This window comes from Aphelocoma coerulescens, chromosome 2 (assembly GCF_041296385.1).
Source record: "Aphelocoma coerulescens isolate FSJ_1873_10779 chromosome 2, UR_Acoe_1.0, whole genome shotgun sequence".
Taxonomy (NCBI): Eukaryota; Metazoa; Chordata; class Aves; order Passeriformes; family Corvidae; genus Aphelocoma; species Aphelocoma coerulescens.
Genome location: NC_091015.1, coordinates 127,808,766 through 127,828,620, shown reverse-complemented (window position 1 = coordinate 127,828,620; position 19,855 = coordinate 127,808,766). Strand labels below are relative to the sequence as shown.

Here is a 19,855-nt window from a genome sequence, read left to right as displayed (position 1 = left end):
AGCCCCAGTCTATGGGGGACATGTGAGCCTCCACTCCCAGCTTTCTGCTTGTCTTCATGAGGTTTGTGGGACCTTTCCCTAATGCTTCTCCTCCGCTATAAAGCAGAGCTGAAACGTTTCAAAAGGTTTCAAAAGAAATGTTGAGAGAGCCCAATGGATACACAGACAGGCAAGTGTGTGCTGCTGCACAACACATTTTTCCTTAGGAAATCAGACTAAAGCAGAGAAAAAGTTGACTGTAGCATTCCCTGAACCAGATTAAGGGAATCAGCTTCTGACTGTGCGTGGATATCGTAAGAAGCCATCATATTCTAGAAATGTCAGCTGACACTATTGTTACCTACCAAAGCATATTTCCCCTGCCTCCCAGGTGGGCCTGCAGCTGAGAGCTCTGCTATCGAGTGAAGAAGTGGCTATGCCAGCATGGCCAGCTCTTGCTCTATCTGTGCCTTCCAAACATTGTGAGCAATGGAATACTAGTTATCAACCTCCCAGAAATTCTATAGACTGACAGGCATCCAGGTCAAAGTTTTTACTTGAAAACTCTGTTAGATTATATACAAGGATGATGTATTTTCAGCTGCCAGGCTGAAGTTTGATGATATCAGTGGTTTATGTACACTGTGATTTCTACCAAAACAAAGAAGTAGCCAGGGAGTAGCTTGCTGATTGGATTTTGATTATCAGTCAAGGGGCAACAAACTACAGTATTTTCATAGTAAATAAGGGACACGTTTGTTTTCAGACTGGATGTGAAAAAATGCAAGATATGTAATCTAATCAAACTGAACAAATTGGTAATCAGAATAGAAACGTGCCATGGGTCAGGATGACCTGTGTCCTGTGGGACTCTCAGTCATTTCTCTCATTTTTCTCCATGTCGTAACAACTTTTCTTTCATAACAGACCTTTGACCTACTTATTTTAGTGAGCATTTTATGTTCATGTTAATAATTGGAATAAATTGATCAGACATACAAAAAGAAATTCATTCATTCTCCAATGACCACAAAAGTTCCATCATTATTTAACACTGTATAGTATACACTGTACAGTATAGCTTAATGCATGAACCTGTACTTCACCATGATGTCTTTATTGGGACTAGTTGATAAGATTTTATAGGAAAGTGGAACTAGGAACTTTCAAAAACTCCTGTTTCAAAAAGGAGTCAATAACCCTATAGGCAGAAATTATCACAAACTGTTGACTTCTTCTGTTAAAGAGTATTAGTGGACAGAGATACAAAACAGTTTTTCAGTGTAGAATTATGTATTTCCTGGTGGTTTTCTGGAAAAAAAAAAAAAGAAAAAAAAAACCAAAAAACCCCTCAACAATAAACAATCTCAACACTGTAAATTCTTCTATCCAAGGTTTTATCAACTGGTATTCTTAGAACACAGCTGTGTAAAATACAAGGGAATGTGCAGTGGGGACACATCCTAAGTCACAAGAAGAAAAACTAAGATCAAATGGGTACATTGAACTTTAACTTTCATTTAACTGTAACCTAGGCTGTAAATGAAATTAGGAAATGCTGTTGTACTTCATATTTGCAAGTGTATGATGAATTCAGTAGAATTATCAATAAAATACAGGCAAAATCCAAGTGAAGTGGTAGTCAAGCTTGTTGTATAAAAGGGAAGTATTAGTAGCCTGACTCCTTGGATAGTCAGAAGTATCACTAATGCTCTGGCAATTTTGAATACAATAAAATCAGAAGAGCCACAGAGCTACCTGCTTTACTTGTTGGTTCCTACATGACTGCAGGCAGAGTTCTGACAAAGGCCTGTGAGTCTGAAAGATCATTCTCTGCTTTAGTGTGGTGGTAGTTGGTCTTACAAGCATGCAGAGCTAGGCCAGTGACTGTCCTGACTGGGTTTGATATTGCACAAAGGATGGAAAGCCAATTTTTCTCCCCTTGCCATGTGGCAGCTGCTAGTGGGGTGATAGCAGGAGAGTTCTGTCAGAGGAGAACTCTTCCAAAACCCTGTGTTAGGCCAGGAAGCAGGTCAACCCTTCAGCTCCCAATCCAGCCACAAAGCAGTTCAACTCAGAGATCTGGGGCAGGGGGACACAGGATACTCCCTATGCAGGTCACAGCACTGGAGAGAAGATGGGAGCACCTGCCTGGGTCACAGGGCTGTCTGTGTCAACCATCTCCGGGCTGGCACACTGCTGGGGTACTGTAGTCACCACATGGAACAGGTTCTGGGGGGAGTTTTGAGCACAGGGGATTGCTCTGAGTGGTTTTCCTTGTGTCGTGGTTTAGCTCCAGCCAGCAGCCAAGCCCCACGCAGCCACTCTCTCACTGCCCCAACCACCGGGACTGGGGAGAGAATTGGAAGGGGGAAAAAGGACTCATTAATAGGGAAAGTAAAGGCCATGCACACAGCAAAGCAAAACAAGGAATTAATTCACTGTTTCCCATGGGCAGGCAGCTGTGCAGCCATCTCCAGGAGAGCAGGGCCCCATCATGTGTAATGGTGACTTGGGAAGACAAACACCATCACTCCAAACATCCACCCTTCCTCCTTCTTCCCCCCACTTTACATACTGAACATGATGCCATCTGGTCTGGAATATCCCTCTGGTCAGCTGGGGTCACCTGTCCTGGCTCTGTCTCCTCCCACCCTCCCATGCACCCCCAGCCTCCTCACCAGCGTGGCAGCACAAAAAGCAGAGAAGGCCTTGGCTGTGTGTGAGCCCTGCTCAGCAACAACGAAAACATCTCTGTATTATCATCACTGTGTTCAGCACAAACCCAAAACACAGCCCCACATCAGCCACTGGGAAGAAAATTAACTCTATCCCAGCCAAAACCAGCACACCTTGGCACTGCCTGCATGTGTTCCCACATCTGTGCTGCTGAAGCTGCACACCACGTGTAATTTTGGAACAGGTATATGGACCTGGATCTACCCTTGGGCACCTGCTACTTGGGTATTCCTGCTACCAGTGCAAGAGCACAGGACTGACAAAGACTGAGGCTCTGAGTAGGTTTTCCAGAGGTCACATCTACCAGTACATAGAGATGGAACTCTAACAAATACCCTGCTTCTTTTGTGCTTACTTATTTGATCCTAGAGAGCTTTATTTTTCCCCTTTGCTCTGAACAAAGGCAGGAATCCTACACTTGTGGTCTGAAATAATGAAAACAATTGGCTTAGCCTGACCAATTAACAAAACTTCCATTACATACAAAAAAAAAGAAAAAAAAAGAAGAAGGGTCATTATTGTATACAGAATTCCTTATAAACTCAAGGATCACATTCAAGGCGTTCAGGTCTTCAGAATCCCGAATATTTCTTTCAAAATGAATAATTTGAAGTCTATTACTTAGGCGTGGTCAAAGCCATGTTTACCTGTTCTAAGGCTCTTGTTCAGATTAATTAATTAATTAAAATTAAATTTAGAAGTCAGCTTTTGTGAATTTTAAAAATAATTATTCAAAGTGATTATGCAAATAAGCTACCCTATAATCTTGTTTGCGAGAGACACCAAAAATGGCTGCAAGCACAAGTGAGAAAACACAACTTTTGCCTCAGGCAAACAGTATTGGGTGATGGTTTTGAGACATGGAGTTGCAGCATCAGTTTTCAGAAAGGGAAAAAGAACTTCAGTGTATGTATGTGTTTGGGCAGTTTTGCTATTCTCATTCCTAGTGTCACAGTACTGTGAAGGGGAATTTGCCTTGGGAATATGCTATGCTTCTCTCTAGAGGCTCATCCTATCAACAATAGTTAGCAGATGAAAAACCAGTGGATTTTGGAACACAGACTTTATTTATTCATGAGCTAATTAGAAACATGCAACAGATACAGAATCAGAGCCATACGTGAAGTTCTGAGCGAGATATAAAAGATTATCTGGAAGAAAAAAGCTTGCCTTTTCCGTTCAACAACACAGGGCTTGTGCAAGTTCCTAGTTATTTCATTCAGGAAGAATCAAAGTTTCCTTTCAGGCACAGAAAAACATTGAGCTCTGACTCTTTGTATAGTCAAACACAGTGCTCGTAGCAAACATATATGTTGTATCAACTTCATTTCCAATACTTCATTTAGAAGACAAGAGACATTTCAAAGACAAAATATTCCTCCAATCCCAAGGACTGGTCCAGGAAGGCTTTTTTAGGGCTTCGGTAGAGGGCTTTGTGTGAAACCCATTAGCATGGGGAACCACTGAGACCCTCTGCAGTCTACTTTTGGAGTCAACACAAGAGATTACTCCTTTGGTTCATGTTGGGGGGCTGTTTTCCTAAATTTACGTAGCTTTTGGTAAAGGTCACAAGCAATTCTCATCAATATGTTATACCCTTGAAATGCTAATCTATCTAACCAAAGAAAAGTCAGAAGCACTATGGAAGAGTCTTTTAGCTAGGTTTTACTCTTCCTCTTTAATATGCAGTTTGCTAAGGCCCAGAACTCAGAACGCTTCCAGCAGGATCTGCAATGATGATGGAACAGGTAGTGCTCTCCAGGTGGCAGCTTACTTGTAAGATGTCACCTCTGGTCAGCAGACATCTGTAGGAAGAATATTCTACAACTCAGAATTTCCCAGTACATTTATTTTGGACTCTTCAATATAGGATGAACAAAAATGATACAAATACTGCATTCAGCCATGATTTTATAAAGGAAAAGCCAAAAAGCATGATGTTCTGAACTTAGTGTTGATTGCAATCAGCCACCTCTGCCCGCTCAGCACAGCTGGTAAGAACAACTCCCAAGAGACTACACACAAAATCCTCTACAACATCAGCCATGAACAAGCCTGCAAGGTAGCTGAACTCCACCTTTAGAAGAGAAGATAGAAATAGATGATGATGAAATAAATTAACTATTAACTCTGAAGTTTAAACCTTCCAGACCTAGCAAAGAGTGAATCGTGACTGAACCAGAACACAGGGAATTCCCATAGGAATAAATGCGTCTGGTCACTAGGTGTCAGCCTTGCCTCTACCAGGAGGACACCGACCTTCTCCCTGTCCCCACCAAGCAGATGCAGCTCTCAGCTCTACAAACAGCCATAGCAGTCTCGTTAAGTAGGGGAGAGCAGCAGATGGAGAAGGACGTTTGTGCGGGTTGCTTGTCTGCCTGGTAATATCATATTTGTTACCCTCAGGTTTGGACGCTGGAAACAATGACAGGTTTCTTTCATGCTGAGGAGATGTGACTGGATGTCAGCTGCAGAGACAGCCGAGAAATTATGCTCTCTAACAATGAAAATATCAGCAGGGTATAAGCAGTGAATGAGTAAGTGTTTTGCAAGCCTCACGGTATTTACTGTTTATCCTACAGCACCAGTTCCTGGAATAATGCCATCATATGAAAATGCTGGCTCCCACTTCTTAAATTTGCTTCTAGTCTTGCTGGATACAGGAACAATGCTTGGAAACAAGATCCCTGCAGAGCTGAAAACTCTAAGGACAACAAGGAAAACCTAAAATGTATTCTTTAAATAATTTCTTGAATACTTACAGTTCATAACAGTATAGTCAGCAAAAACAAAAAGTAATTAAACATGCAGCAGAGTTTCAGTGGTGTTGAAGTATACACATATGTTTCTGACTTTGGAATCTCTTCAGGCAGAGTTTCATACCTTGATTCTCATGCTCCCAAGTCTCCAAAATTATCTTTTCTTTTGCCCCGGCCAGCTATGGTACCACAGCTGTGTGTCAGTGCCCATAGTGGTCTGCTGCCATTGCAGTTTCCTAATATGCCGTAAGCAAAGTCACTGAGCTCAGCCGAGAACAACTGGAATTGGGAAAACATGCAGTGGAATACACACAGTTTTCAGAAGAGGCAGCACAAATTACTTGAGAGCTTTTTTCCTTCCATTCTCTTCTTAGGTTCTCTTAATGGACAGATAAGCTTTCCCACATCAAAGACAAAATCAGAGCACCCTAGTGCTTCAAGCCCCTCAGAGACATACGAATGAATGCAGAAAACTGAGCCAGGTAGAATTTTACTACACAATCACATCCTCACTATGGTAATTCATTTCATGATCATCCCACAGCAAACACCAGTCTTTAATGATGAACTTGGAAGGGCTGGAGCCTTCCAAAAACAACAATAACAACAAAACCCAACAACAAAGTCACAATTAGCCCAGACATTTTACCTAGAAGTCAGGATGGCAGCAATGTCACATCAGCCAAGTCCAACATAGAAACAGTAGAATAATATTTTGTCTGGAACAATCTCAAGCCTCGTACATGGCCCATACTCAGACTGCCTGCTGTAATAAGTGTGATGGCCTTGCCAAGAAAAAAAAAAAGAAGAAAAAATGAGAAAAGAAAAAGAAGGGATAAATGACTGTCTGTGCACAAAAGACAAGCACATCAGTACCAAATCTGTGTTTTATGCAAACATCACAAGCTGTCAGAGTAGCTGTAGGGGTACCCTGTGAGACACGCTGGATGCATCTTCTCAGCAGTGAGACATCTGTGTTTAAGCATCTCAGTCACCTTCTCTAGCCATTACAAGCACCACTTGCTGAAGCAGACCCCTCAAGGGAGGCACCACCCTGCTCTCTCATTTTTTATTTTTCAAATGGAGACAGATTTAATTTCTGTGCTTTGCTTATAGAGTAAATATATACATTAGAACTAGCACAAACATCAGCACATATTACACAAGGGTCAAAGAAGGCAGGCCAGCAAATTTGAGTAGAAATATTAGTGCAGGGCTGGCAACTGGGAGTCATCCACCTCGAAAGTCAGAGGCTGCCAGGTGGGGATGTCACCAATTTCTGTATCCTGGAGAAGCTGCTGTCTCCAATAGTTTTAAAATAACACTGATTGCCAGCATCTCACCTCTTGTGGCACCAATATATCCTCTAGGTTGCTCTTTTCACTAAATGATTAAAAAAGAATGCTTATTTTCAAAGACAGATACAACCTAGTACATCAAGCCTCACAAGTTCCCAATGGTGAGCTAAGCAATCCACACTGGCGATCCCGAGAACTTCTGACCATTAACTTCAAACATCCTGGGTCACTGAAAACAAAGAGTGGGATTCAGCTCCAGATGCTGAAGTTTTGGGTGCATACAAGAGTGCTGTTTTACAACTCCTGTCAGTCAGTGGAGTCTGGAGTGTCACTGAATTGCTCAGATGTCTGCTCCAGGCTGAATGGCAATTCTCTAGGCTCTAGGTACTGACTCTATCGATCACATTACTACAAAGGCAGTGAAACTCCTTTGAGAGGAGTTTGAAGTTTTGTCTACATGTGAGCAATAAAGATTTAGACTTGCATTAATTTTGGAATTAACACAATACTTCACTATGTTAACTTTACAGGGAACTTGGATTCCATTTTTGAAGCACTGAACCACAGCTATGTTCAAGTAAAAATGCATCTCCCTTGTCAGACACCAAGTGAATTTATTTTCTTAATTTAAGGTACGCCACACTGGAAGCAAACTACAACAGCATCACAAAACCCCCCTAGAGAACTAGTTTACTATAAATTTACACATCAGCTTATTTTTCATAGACTGCTCTATGTCCACAAACTTCTAGCTATCATTACCTACCCAAGGAAAAATAAATGGCAGATTTTCAGGCTAAATATGCATTAATCTATCATTACCTGCCCAAGGAATAATAAATGGCAGACTTTCTGGCTAAATAGGAATTCATCAGCCCATATTTATAGACTAAAGCTCATACAGGACAATCCTACCATGAGACAGAATGAATCTTACAGAGGCTGGAGAAAAGTGCAAGGAGAGACAGATTTGGGCATTGGTGCATTGAATGTAAAATTTCCTATCCTTTCAAATTGATATCTAGAGTGTGCAATTCTGATTTAAGTGCACAGGCACTCTTCTAGGAGTGTTCATTGACTGATAAACACCAAATCCATGCTCAAAGGGCCCTCCAAGTTGCTTGGCATGTGGCTTGGAATCTACAAGGTTAACAAGTAAACAACATCGCTGTTGACATTTTTAACAACAAAAGCCAACACCAGTCCAGGAAACTCAAGCCAACCCCCCTCAACCCCCCCCATATAAACAGATGCAGGAATGATCAACACTTTTCCTGCTCCAGAGGCACATAAAACAACCAGATTTTCAAACTCAGAGTGGGCCAGACAGGATGACACTGTGAGAATGATTGAGCCCTGTAGTTCCCACCACCACAACGGGAAAGGTGAGAAGAGACCTTGAGAAGATGCATGTGCATCAGAGGGGATATTAAGCACAGGAGAACAGAACAGATCTGAGGATAGTGTGCTTCCACTGAGAAACCATACTTCTTTAGACAATGCCATATTCAGCTACAAAAGACCAAGATGAGCCACCTGGTCAGGAGATAAAGGAGCTTAAAAAGTTCATAATTTTGCTCTAATGGGCAAGAATCCTGTCACACTTGGACCTCTCTTCATAGACTAAACCAGAACATTAAACTGAAGTGCAGATTGTGAGTTATATAAAACTATTCCTGTCTGATCACCTTTTCAGAAAATTTTAAAACATAAAGCTGCATATAGAATATTAAATTGGACATTTTGGATATACAGAATATCTTTCTTATTTTAGATATATGTAAATATAACATTTAAATATTTAAAATATGGGACTTGTGCAACAATTTCAAATTACTTACAGAAGTGAGTGTTAAACAGTGCAAAATTAGTTTTGCATTGGCATTTAAGGTTTTAATATAGAAAATAAAATAGAAATAATGGTAGAAAATAATAAAATAGCAATGGGAAGCTATCTTCGTAATTGATCACTTTTATATGACTTCCTGGAGGACTAACATCAATTATGCTTCTATGTCAAAACAATGCTGGCACAGTGCCAAAGAGGATTCAGATCAGGGCCAGTGATTCATTAATTTATTCATTTTTGGAAATCAGTGGATTGTACAGTCAACTTTAGACTGTTAAACACAAATTCCATATGAACTATAATGAAGCCAGGTTATCACTGTCATCCATATGAGCAAAAGGGAATTTTAATTCACTGCATTTTGAGTCTGCAGCCAGCTACCTGTAAGTATAGTATGGACTGGCTGCAGTCAGTAGTCTGCTCCTAAGAAATAGGTGATTTCTAATTATCACAGTATGAAACAACAAAGTATGTACTTTTTTACAGGCCTTTATATTGATTGCAGTCTCACATCTGTAATCAGTTTTATCAAGTAATCATTCAGAAGTATGATGTTGCTGATAAAAATGGACATGGCTTTCAGCATGCCTTTCCAGCTACAGCAGATTGGGTGCTTCTTGCTGTGTCACGCATTGTTGCACATGAAAAACCTGTATCAAAACAGGATATCCAAGGCAATCCTTTATCTTATGAACATGAAAACATCATCCATATACCTAAGAAAGGAGAATGGCCTTAGATGCCAGCACAGACTTAGTCTTGCACCAGGAAGTCTGACATATAAACAACAGTCCTTTGGGACATTGTTTATTATGGGTTTATTAGAAACCTTGTCAATAACTTACTGGTGCTTTTGATAATTCTGTATTTGGTTGCTCGGAGACTTGTGTTCCTGATGAGATAAAGTGAACAGGAAATCCTCTATAGCCTTGTGACTTTTTGCACTAGTAAATAAAAATTCAAACGACTGATATAAAATACTGGCTACTGTTAACAGAAGTGAGAAAAAAAAGACAAGCATTGCATATTTTAAATAAAGGAATGCATAGCCCTTTTTTGCCCTCTCCAATTATAAGATGATAAAAGATCACCTTTATAAAGTAGAATGACCGGATTTTGTGGAACGTGGCTGTTTTGGCTCCAAGGTATTTGTACCGTTGCAGTATCAGAGCCAGGATACAGCTGCCTTGTGACTAAGACATCGTTCACTGAATAAGTGCTATCCAATCCCTCGACGTCACCAGACATCTGTTTCCTGTTTTCATTCTTTCTTTCACTGTTATCATTTTATCCAAGTTACCCTTTCACCTGAAAACCATTTAGAAACCTACAGAAACCAGCGCGTGTACGCGTGTGTGTATCAAAGAAGTTGATTTAGAAAAAAAGTTGCTGAGAGCAATTTGTTCATTTTAATACAAAGAGCAGAAATGGAAACAAACTTGCCTTCCCCCGTCTTCTCCTCCCCAAAATACACAATGATACATAAACACTTTTGTCTTCTGGTCTTCACTAATATGACTAACTTCCTTCTTCACTTCCAGTTAAGTAGCTTTCCTGTTGAGTACCACCACCTCCACAAAATACAATTGTGAATTGATTCATAAAAACAGAAACATTATGGCACAAATAAGGGAAGGCAATAAATACTCTTCCCCCTCTCCAACTCCTTCCCAAATGGAGGCAGTAGTAATATTGTTATTGTAAAGTTATTGTAATAACAAAAACTTGAAAAAAAAGAAAAAGAAAAAAGTATTGCTTGTCATTTAAGGTTCCAAACCAACAATCATCAGGATGCAGAACAGGATACATCTAAAGTGAGAAAGTTATTTACTTCACATTCAAGTTAACACCAACTGTACTTTTTTTGGCACACAGCATTATTCTTAACGTGCCAAAAAAGTGTTGGGCACCTTATAAAATATGAATGTTAATGCTACTAAAACAAAATTCCTGCTATTCATAGTCCAATTTTATATTGCTGTTGTTTTGCTATGTTTCACCTATACTTAAACCCCAAGCTGGGAGAATGACCATTACTGATAGCATTTAACACACATTAACAAGGAACAATAGAAGTTGAAGAGTAAATTGTCAGAATTTAATGACTTTCTATTCTTAATCTCTTGATTTCAGATTATTTAATCAGAGTGAGAAAACTTGTTTTATTTTTTTCTGTGATTACAGATGCTCATGTTAATTGATAATGCAGGTTGTTGAGCAAAGGAAAAATCTGGGTTGGTTGACAAACATCAACGAAAATTCATCTGCTTCTTTTTATTATCTGAAAGAAAAGTAAGATTTTTCTTAAATCCTCCCCCATTGAGGTATACCAGCAAAATACAGATGTCATACAGGAGAAAGAAGAGTCTAGCACACAGAGGACTTTCCCTATGAGATGGGACAGTTTGGCAGCTACAGCAAACTAAGTAGCACTTCCAAAGGCACATGAAAATTGGAAAACAAGATGACTTCTCTTGTTCTGGTCCCCTGGACTGCTTCCTGCATTCTTATAATCAAATTATGACTATTTTAAAACCAAATTCAGCTTCAATTAAACCATGAAATTATGAAGCAGCTCATTAACTTCTGAGCAGTCAGAGCATGTTCTGATACATTATCTTGGTCTCCCCCCTCACCCTTCTTTACTGTCTGGCTCATTGTCCCAAATGTCCAATCCTAAGCTTCCACACAAAACCTAGAATACTCTTGAATACTAATAACGCAGCACTCTGGAGAGACTGACGAAAGAAACCTTTGTTGGAAAATATTTTTCAAGACTTAATCAAGTTGGTGTGATTAAAATGCTGTTTCCCATAAACACAATTTGTTCATAACTTTTCACAACATTTAAATTCATTTGTCCACTGTCACCACAAACTGAATCTTAACTGTGTACTTCACCCATCACATCCCCATCCTTCATAATCTGTCCTTCATTAACTCTGGATCCTGCTATGCAATTTTATTAATGAGATTACATTTGTGTCAGGACAAGTTTTAAATTATGTTTGAATTAAGACAGTTATCTTCCCCCCCCCCAATTTACATAGAAAGTTATTTTAAACTGCACACCCTGTCTTTCTCAATTGCATATGAAGAAGTAAGATAAAAAATCAAGACCTCTCAGGCTCTGGTGCTATTAATGGCAATGGCAAAACCCAAGACATGGCTATGGAATTTGAGAAGTTAATGAAATCTTTTGTACTTTGTTATTTTTGGTTATTTTTATTTTTCCCCAATCAAAAATACCTCTTACAGCTATTCAAGATATATTTGCTAGAACTTATAATTTTATGCAATATGACTCTAAAACTAATTCTAGTTTTGTACAGTCATGTGTCTGATTTTAAATTGGGGGGGGGAATATAAACCAATTATTAGGTCAAATAACTCTTTGGAATTATCCTCTAAAATAAATGCAACACCAAAACCTTTGCCTGAAACAATAACTGGCAAACCATTGGAAGAGAAAGTGCCCAGATGCCCACTTTATGTCAGACTCCACATAGTTTTCAAATGTTAAGACTTTTGATACACTCTATTATGACAATAAAAAAGTTGAGAGCTACACCAGAAGATTACATGAAGAAAAATTTATGTTTTGTCTAGTATAATAGGAGTCTTAAAAACAAACAAACACACACTTCTATCCATTATTTCATACCCAGGTGTTTCCTGTACACCTGCAGTTGTCTCCAGTCCTGAATTCATGAGCTATAGTATTTCAACAGACTCTCATCAGTTGGTTTTAGAATTTTCTTGTCTGCCAGGTTTACAATCCATCCTGGAGCAAGACCAAAAAATATCTGTCTAGGATCCTTGCGTGCACTCAACATCTTAAAGAGTTCATCTTTAGTTATGTCTGGTAAAACATAGCCATATTTCTTGGCAAGTTCCAGCCTGGCTTCTGCAACCTTAGAAGGATCTGCCAGGTACCCCCGATTCCTGGGATCTGTGTAGTAACGGACGAGGTTTTCAGGTGGGAGCATTCGCTTTGGGATAGGTTTGCCACGCAGGAAAAATACTACTGGCTTGCATAGAATTTCTGTGGGCAAACATGAGAGAAAATTAGTGACTGCACCTCATAATACAGATTTAAAAATATTAAATGACACCTTCTTATTGTCTACTAAATTAATTACTACATTTATATGAAAAAGTACCAAGCAAATAATCAAATCTCAAGAATATTCTTGTTCAGAATGAGATAGTGGTTTGCAAGTTTCACTTAACCAAACAAACAACTCTGCTTTAACTGGTATTTATAGCATCAGTCTAGAGGAGTTGATACTGGTAATACATTTAGAATACCTGCTTGGTAAAAATAACCATAACTAAGCTAGATGCTGCCTTTTATTTAAAGGTCTATTTCCAAGTTTGAAGCAAAGCACTTGCATGGCTATTTACACAGTGTACCAACAAATGCCAAATTTAGTGTTTCTATAAGTATTTTAAATGAATTATCAATGGCACATGTATCTACTTAGTCCTTTGTGGGACTATCGTCTCTTCCTCAAATTTTACTGATTTTGGCAAATTAAATTCCAGAATCTTTAAACTTTATTATTTTTATTCTTTTCTGGAATGAAAAAAATCCCTTGTATCACTCCAGGGTAGCATATTTTGCACACTAAAAACATCTATTCCTCTTCTTCTCAGCCTCATTCACACATGAAAGCTGCATTATTGTCAATAAAAACTGCATGAATGAATGCTAGGCAGGATGCAGCCTCAAGCAAAGCAAAGCCTCATTCTTCAGTGAAAGTGTTCTGAAAACAATAGCCATTTTAACTGGAATGATTCTGAGCTTCTGTAACTTACTTCCTCACTTTAAGTGGAAAAGCATTTTAAATTAGAAATATAAACACCCACAGTATTTTTTAAATCTATTTTTTCCTGGGTTTTCTTAGTGCTATTAAACATGGGAAACAGAAGACAAAAATTCAGCTAAACATTATTTTTAGGTCCTCTATTTACAAAGCTATTCAGATTTCCTTAACTGGTTGATTGGTATACAACTACTAACGCTGGAAGGACTAAACAGGTGAATGGTTGAAAAAAGCCAAAACTGAGGATGCATTATCATTCATCATTGGGGGCTGGAACTAGATGATCTTTAAGGTCCCTCCCAACCCAAAGTATTCTATGATTCTATAAATATACACGTAACTGGTTTTGAAGCTTTTATAAGCTGATGACTTTCTACTAAAAAATGTGTTTGAAACTTTGATTTGGATCATTTAATTTTGGCACATTAAAAAAAAAAAAAAGGCAGAAATTAAAAGAAGTTCTTACCCAAGCTCCTTGGGTCATAGAATGATGTTGTTACTACGCCTCCATTTTTTTCTATGGCTGCAATTGCTAATTCAGATGCCCTCTGCACTTCAATATTTACTTTTGCTGCAAAAATATCAGCACCCTGTAAATTTCAACACATATTACAGTAACATTAAAATGAGTATTTTAAGATATACATTTATTCTTCTCTAAAAACTTGTAATGAACATTAAATCTTGCAAAATAATATAAATTGTCTGCTCCCTGCACCAAGATAGGTAACCAAATTGCCCTCAGTCACTTGGACTGAATTAAAAAAACCTTTCCATTTCCAAAATACTCATACATTTTTTTCACTACATTTTAGTTTTCTGTTGTAAAATACTTCTTCAGCCTTTTGTTATGTGCTCCTTAACTCTCATTTTTGCAGCCCCTCAGGTATGAAAACATCCTCCTGAGTTGTTTCTTTTTTTGCTGACACACAGTGCCCTCTAGTGGATTTATGATCCACAAAAATTTCACAGCAAACTGATCTGGAGAATCAAAGATGCTTCCAAACTGTGGGAATTACAATCTGAAAGCCTGAAGTACTAAGTGTGTTGTCTGCATACCTCCTCCACCAGCTGGACACCGTAATCCCTCTTGAGAGGCTGCACTGTCACACCTCTGGCGTTAATGAGCTGAGTTAAGTCAATCGGCTGTGTGGGGTCAACTCTGCCCAAATCAATCAGGTACTGCAGCCTCTGAAGACTCAGAGGCTGGTACTGACGTCTGAAGCTGGGGAGAGAAAGACAAAAAAACCAAACAACTCAAACAAAACAATGAGAAATGTACAAAACTGAAGCTTTAATAGCAACTGGTCAACTGAGATATTCTGGTTTTTACCTACTCCTAAACTAAAAAAATACTAAGACAGTACAGTGTCAGCATTTCTTGGCAAACCAACAAGATAATAAATAACTACCACCTTCAAAGTGAAGCCAGCTTGGGGGCTTCACTGATAATACAGTCAAAAAACCAAACATCTCCTCCCCTACAAACTTAGTCAAAGACTATCAGCCAAACTCTGTACTTGCTCCTGCATAGCTTACATCCAACAACATTTTCTGATCCACTACCACTATACCTGACCTCTCAGAAGTACTGAAAGGAATCTCCCTCAAAACACCATCAAGGAAGAGAAATATTGAGAAAATATGCATTAACCCACATCCCCAAAGGGAGCTGGAATCTCTTGTCAACAGCCATTGGCTTCAGCAGAACCTACTTTTGTGTTTTCTGAAGTTCTAGCTTTACTGTACAAACCAATCCTTAGCACACTTTTCTAATACCAGAGACTATTCCTGTCTATTCACACCATCAATGCTCATGCTCAAAACTTTCTCCTACAATCCATTTGATGGCTGCTATCAGAAGCCTCTGAGCAGCAACTGAAAAACTGGGAAGCAGCTGATCGCTGTTATTGGCAAGCCACTTACAGAATTTGTGCTGTCAGACAGCTCCCTACATAGAAAAAGTTCAAGAAGTGGAGGCAGAAGAGGAGTGAGGTGAAGGTAAACAGGCAGAGACATTGCTTGGTGTGCTCCCCCCTGCCCAACAGCGTCACTCGAGGGCACTTACAGTGGTCACCACAGAAACATTTACAGTAGCCTGACACTGAAACTACATTGACATTGAAACTACAGAGCACTTTTTTTGTTTTCATATGCTGTCAGACGTTGTCAAAAACAGCAAGACCCTAAGAATTTCTTGTCACTGCAGGAGGCTGGATTTTTTTCTGTTGGATATTTATGAATTTGTGACTACTATTAACATAAGATGCTGAGTGCCTGCATTCTAGAGCATTTCCTTTGCAGGACTGTGGATCTACACTGCTTTCAGCTATTGAAATTGCTTCTTGTTTACTCTTATAATAATTTAAGCAATCAAGAGGAAATAACAGTACCTGAAAATCTGAGTCAGACTTCCAAACTATTAAGATTCAGAGAAAACTCTTTAACAACTGGGACAGGTCTGTAAGTCTACCACATGCATAAAGAATGGAAATATAGAAGTGCTCAGCTATTGATGCAGTGGTAACAGGAAATGGAACATGAAATCAAGTCTAACAATTCACAAATACACATTAGTATTTTCATCCTTGAACTGTCTGCTTGGTGTAGGTTTTTGTTACTACTGCCTGTAGCAGCATTGTATGGACACAGAAGTTTTCAAGACCACATCTAAAAGCAACAAAATGGTTACTGACCCACCTAACACAAATGCTATCTGATGAAACAAGCCCAGCTTTAAAAAAAAACCCAAACAAATAAAAAAAATTTAATCCAAATTTTTTAATTATCAATATAAGTGAAGAAAATTTGGAAAACGCTGACAATACATCTCTCCAGGTGAGAACAGTGACTGGAGAAAAGACATGTTAGAAGAATAACCTTAGACATTAGAAAGGTGGGATAAAGACATGGCACAAACCAGTGCAATGTGCAAAAAGGACAAAAGTATTAAACAAGGCAGAATGCCCAAGGAGAACAATGGTGAAAGATGACTAAATGCCTCATCCAGCAGATTTGGTATTAAAGAGCTTGTTAGGATCCTAGGTGGAACAGGCGGGGCACAGATAGACAAAGACCACAGTGTCAAGAGTGCTGAAAAGGTTCAACCATGAAGAGAAGCAGAATTGTTTGGATGGCAGCAGATCAGAGCTTCTGGTGAATAAAGTGAGGAGAAACAACAAAGCAAGGCTTTGGATTACACCTCCATGCCTAACATCCTCACTCCTATCACTGGGACTGTTCCCACTCAGTTCACTGGGTTATGAGGGAAAAACAAGCAGGAATGAAGGAATACTTTCAGAGGAGAAATTCACTCAGCTGGAAGAGGAGGGTAGCCTGCTGCACATGAAGGATTATGAAGAGAGTAAATAAGCAGATGTACAAAACAGGAAATAATTAAAAGAATGATCCCACAAGAAATGGGAGATTCTTCTGGTAAAGTAGCTAACAACCTGAGAGAAATTTGGGAGGCCGAACTTTTTTCAGTTAGGCCTGTTTAGGCATATTAGATTCTTGCTTCAGGAGAAAGATCAAGAAAAGCAGACAATTATTAATTTCCAAGTAAACGTGAAGAAACTTACCTATGTCCCTCATTAAATCCGTATTTTGGTATGGCCAAGTAAAATGGAGTTTGACCACCCTCGAAGCCTAATCGGGGGCGATTCCCTCTTTGTCTTTCTCCTTTGTGACCTCGGCCACACTTCCTACCACCGTATCTTCCACGGCCACGTCTTCTTTCCTTCAAAACAATCAGTGATACATTTAGTCAACTACTTCAGAGACAAGCATCTATAAAACATCAGATTTTTGAGATAGAAGCAATTGAGCGAAATGCTGATTCTTGGGGAAAAAATTACGTTATAGATCTTTTCTAGGTGGAAAAATAGAAAAGCAGTTAATGGTTTTTGCAGAGCACAGCTTTAGGCTGGCACCACAAATAGTTTGGGGACAAGTCAGCTTCCTTTGGTGGCAGAGATGGTCGTGTCTAACACAAAGCTGCACTTGAATTCTATACTATTTAGTAGCTCTAGGCAGTCTTGAGCACTTTTAGGAGAGTGCTGCTTGCTGTTCCCTTCTCTGTTCCTATGGTTTCAGCCTTTGAACCTCATCCCCCTGTTCAACATTTCCCCCAAATCAGGGAGGTTTCTCCCTGGTTTCTTGTCTTAATTTCTCTACCACTTTATAAGGAGACAGATAACAGTTTTGTTTTCAAGAGACGGTAAAAAGAATGCTAGCTGGCATCACATCCCTTTTCTTCGTAAGCCTTCTGACCCTCCCTTTCCAAACATACTACTCCATCCCATCAACATGTGGAATGAAAAACCTTTTACTATTCCCCTCCAGCCCCACCAATGGCCCTGAGGTTCAGCCAGCACCACTCATCAGCCAGTTCTCTGTGGGGATGGCCACACACATCGGCAACAAGGCACGCAAAGGGCAAGCACGGGGCCAACACACACAGCAGTGCCATCCACTCCTTTGCCTTCCCACGCCTATTCTGGCCAGGTCATTCTCCTGGTCCTGCCAGGATGATGTCCTTCCGACAGCCCTGGCGGCGAACCACACCGGGACCGGGCGCGCCGGCTGCCGAGAGACAGTCCTGCCGCCAGGGCCCCCCACGGCAGGCTGCAGGCACTCACCCGCTTTTTGGAGCCGGGGTTGGGCCTTAGGTTGGCCAGGCTGACCCTGGGCAGCGAGCGCAGCAGCTCCAGGGCCCGGCTCCCGCCGCTCCCGCTCATGGCCGCTCACTCTCAAGGGCGCCCGCGCCCGGCCACGGCGCTTTACGGCAGCAGCGTAAACCGCACCTCCCGCGCCTTCCCAGCAGTGTCGCGCAGCCGCCGGCGGGCCCGATCTTTTAATGGTGCCGGAGCTCGGAATTCCAATGGTTGAGCAAAAGGCCCTCGCTACGTTTCGTTTTCCAGCACCTGCTGTTTTATTACAGAGACCTCAGCCAAGTGTTTCAAAGGCGAGTCTTTAAAACCATCAGGCTGCATCTAAACCCGAGTGGCCGGTGCTGCAGCCCGTGCCGGTACTGGAAATACCCATTACGGTCGGAGGCTGTCGAGGCTTAACCCCAGACATCATCCAAGCTTCACACAGGCTCGCTGCCCCACCAGTGGGACCGGGGAAAGAGCTGGAAGGATAAAAAGTAGAAAACTCGTGGCTTGAGATAAAGGCAGATTAATAGGGAAAGCAAAAGCTGTGCACCCAAGCAAAGCAAAACAAGGAATTAATTCACTGTTTCCCATGGGCAGGCAGGTGTGCAGCCATCTCCAGGAGAGCAGGGCCCCATCGTCTGTAATGGTTGTTTGGGAAAACAAACACTGTCACTCCAAATGTGCCTCCTTCCTTCTTCTTCCCCCACTTTACATACTGAACATGATGCCATCTGGTCTGGAATATCCCTCTGGTCAGCTGGGGTCACCTGTCCTGGCTCTGTCTCCTCCCACCCTCCCATGCACCCCCAGCCTCCTCACCAGCGTGGCAGCACAAAAAGCAGAGAAGGCCTTGGCTGTGTGTGAGCCCTGCTCAGCAACAACGAAAACATCTCTGTATTATCATCACTGTGTTCAGCACAAACCCAAAACACAGCCCCTCACCAGCCACTGGGAAGAAAATCACCACAGCCAAGACCAAGACAGAGACTTTCTTAGTACTGCTGCAGTACTTGATCACATGTATTATTTCAGTCTTTTAAATTTAAATGTGTACCTACTGGAAAACCATACAGCAGTTTCCATCAGTGTAGTGGTCTGGTGGGAAGGGTGTGCAGAGTGCAGACTTAAGTGCAGTGAAGAACTGAATTGTAGATGCTGCCATTGTGGAGTTACAGAGCAGAAAGGCCAGTTCCCATCGTGAAAGCTGATACTCCTTGATGTAATACCCTGCTTTCCATCCGGAAACTTCTGTCTGACAGTACCTTCTTCCATGTTGAATGTCAGCTTCAGATGGAGATCAGGCAGCAGCTCTGCCAGCCCTGAGAGTAAATGGGGGTAAAATGGAAATATGGAAGTCATGCTGCAGAAATCTGTGCATTCCAGTATGAAATCTCTATAGCTTCTTACTCTCTTCAAAAAAAAATTAAGAAAAACTACACTGTAACAATACACAAGATGCTGGTATGGACAATCATCTTATCGAAGCCCATTTTAGCCTCTAGGGCAGGGGAAACCACATAATTTAGAGAATGCTTTCCCTTCTAAAACTCTCACTGCTTTAAACAGAAATTTCAAATCAGATAGAACAGTATCATACATATGACAGATATCTCACTCCAAAGAGACAGACAATGTACCAGTTTTTGAAAGGTTCACAGCTCAGATGTTTTCAGCAATTCCTTTGTGATTCCTGAAGGTCAATTTCTTGAACACTTGCCTGTAACCAGCAGACTGCCCCATGCCC

The 19,855-nt window shown here is 40.5% G+C and overlaps 1 protein-coding gene across 1 annotated transcript; it reads right to left on the bottom strand.

Moving 5' to 3' along the window:
- Positions 1 to 10,700: 10,700 nt before the first annotated feature.
- Positions 10,701 to 18,245, bottom strand: MRPL15 (mitochondrial ribosomal protein L15). The gene is made up of 5 exons (XM_069004749.1): positions 18,094 to 18,245; positions 17,035 to 17,192; positions 14,513 to 14,678; positions 13,920 to 14,043; positions 10,701 to 12,669 (listed from the first exon to the last, which is right to left on the bottom strand). The coding sequence occupies exons 1-5, from the start codon at positions 18,190 to 18,192 to the stop codon at positions 12,332 to 12,334; spliced, it is 885 nt and encodes a 294-aa protein (XP_068860850.1). The 5' UTR covers positions 18,193 to 18,245; the 3' UTR covers positions 10,701 to 12,331.
- Positions 18,246 to 19,855: the final 1,610 nt, after the last annotated feature.

Excerpts from the sequence above, each read along its gene's own strand:
- MRPL15 (XM_069004749.1), bottom strand. The coding sequence starts at position 18,192 with ATGAGCGGGAGCGGCGGGAGCCGGGCCCTGGAGCTGCTGCGCTCGCTG. Across the intron at positions 17,193-18,093 it reads ACCCCGGCTCCAAAAAGCGG|GAAAGAAGACGTGGCCGTGG; the intron begins GTGAGTGCCTGC and ends ATTGTTTTGAAG. Across the intron at positions 14,044-14,512 it reads GTGTCCAGCTGGTGGAGGAG|GGTGCTGATATTTTTGCAGC; the intron begins GTATGCAGACAA and ends TGAAATTTACAG.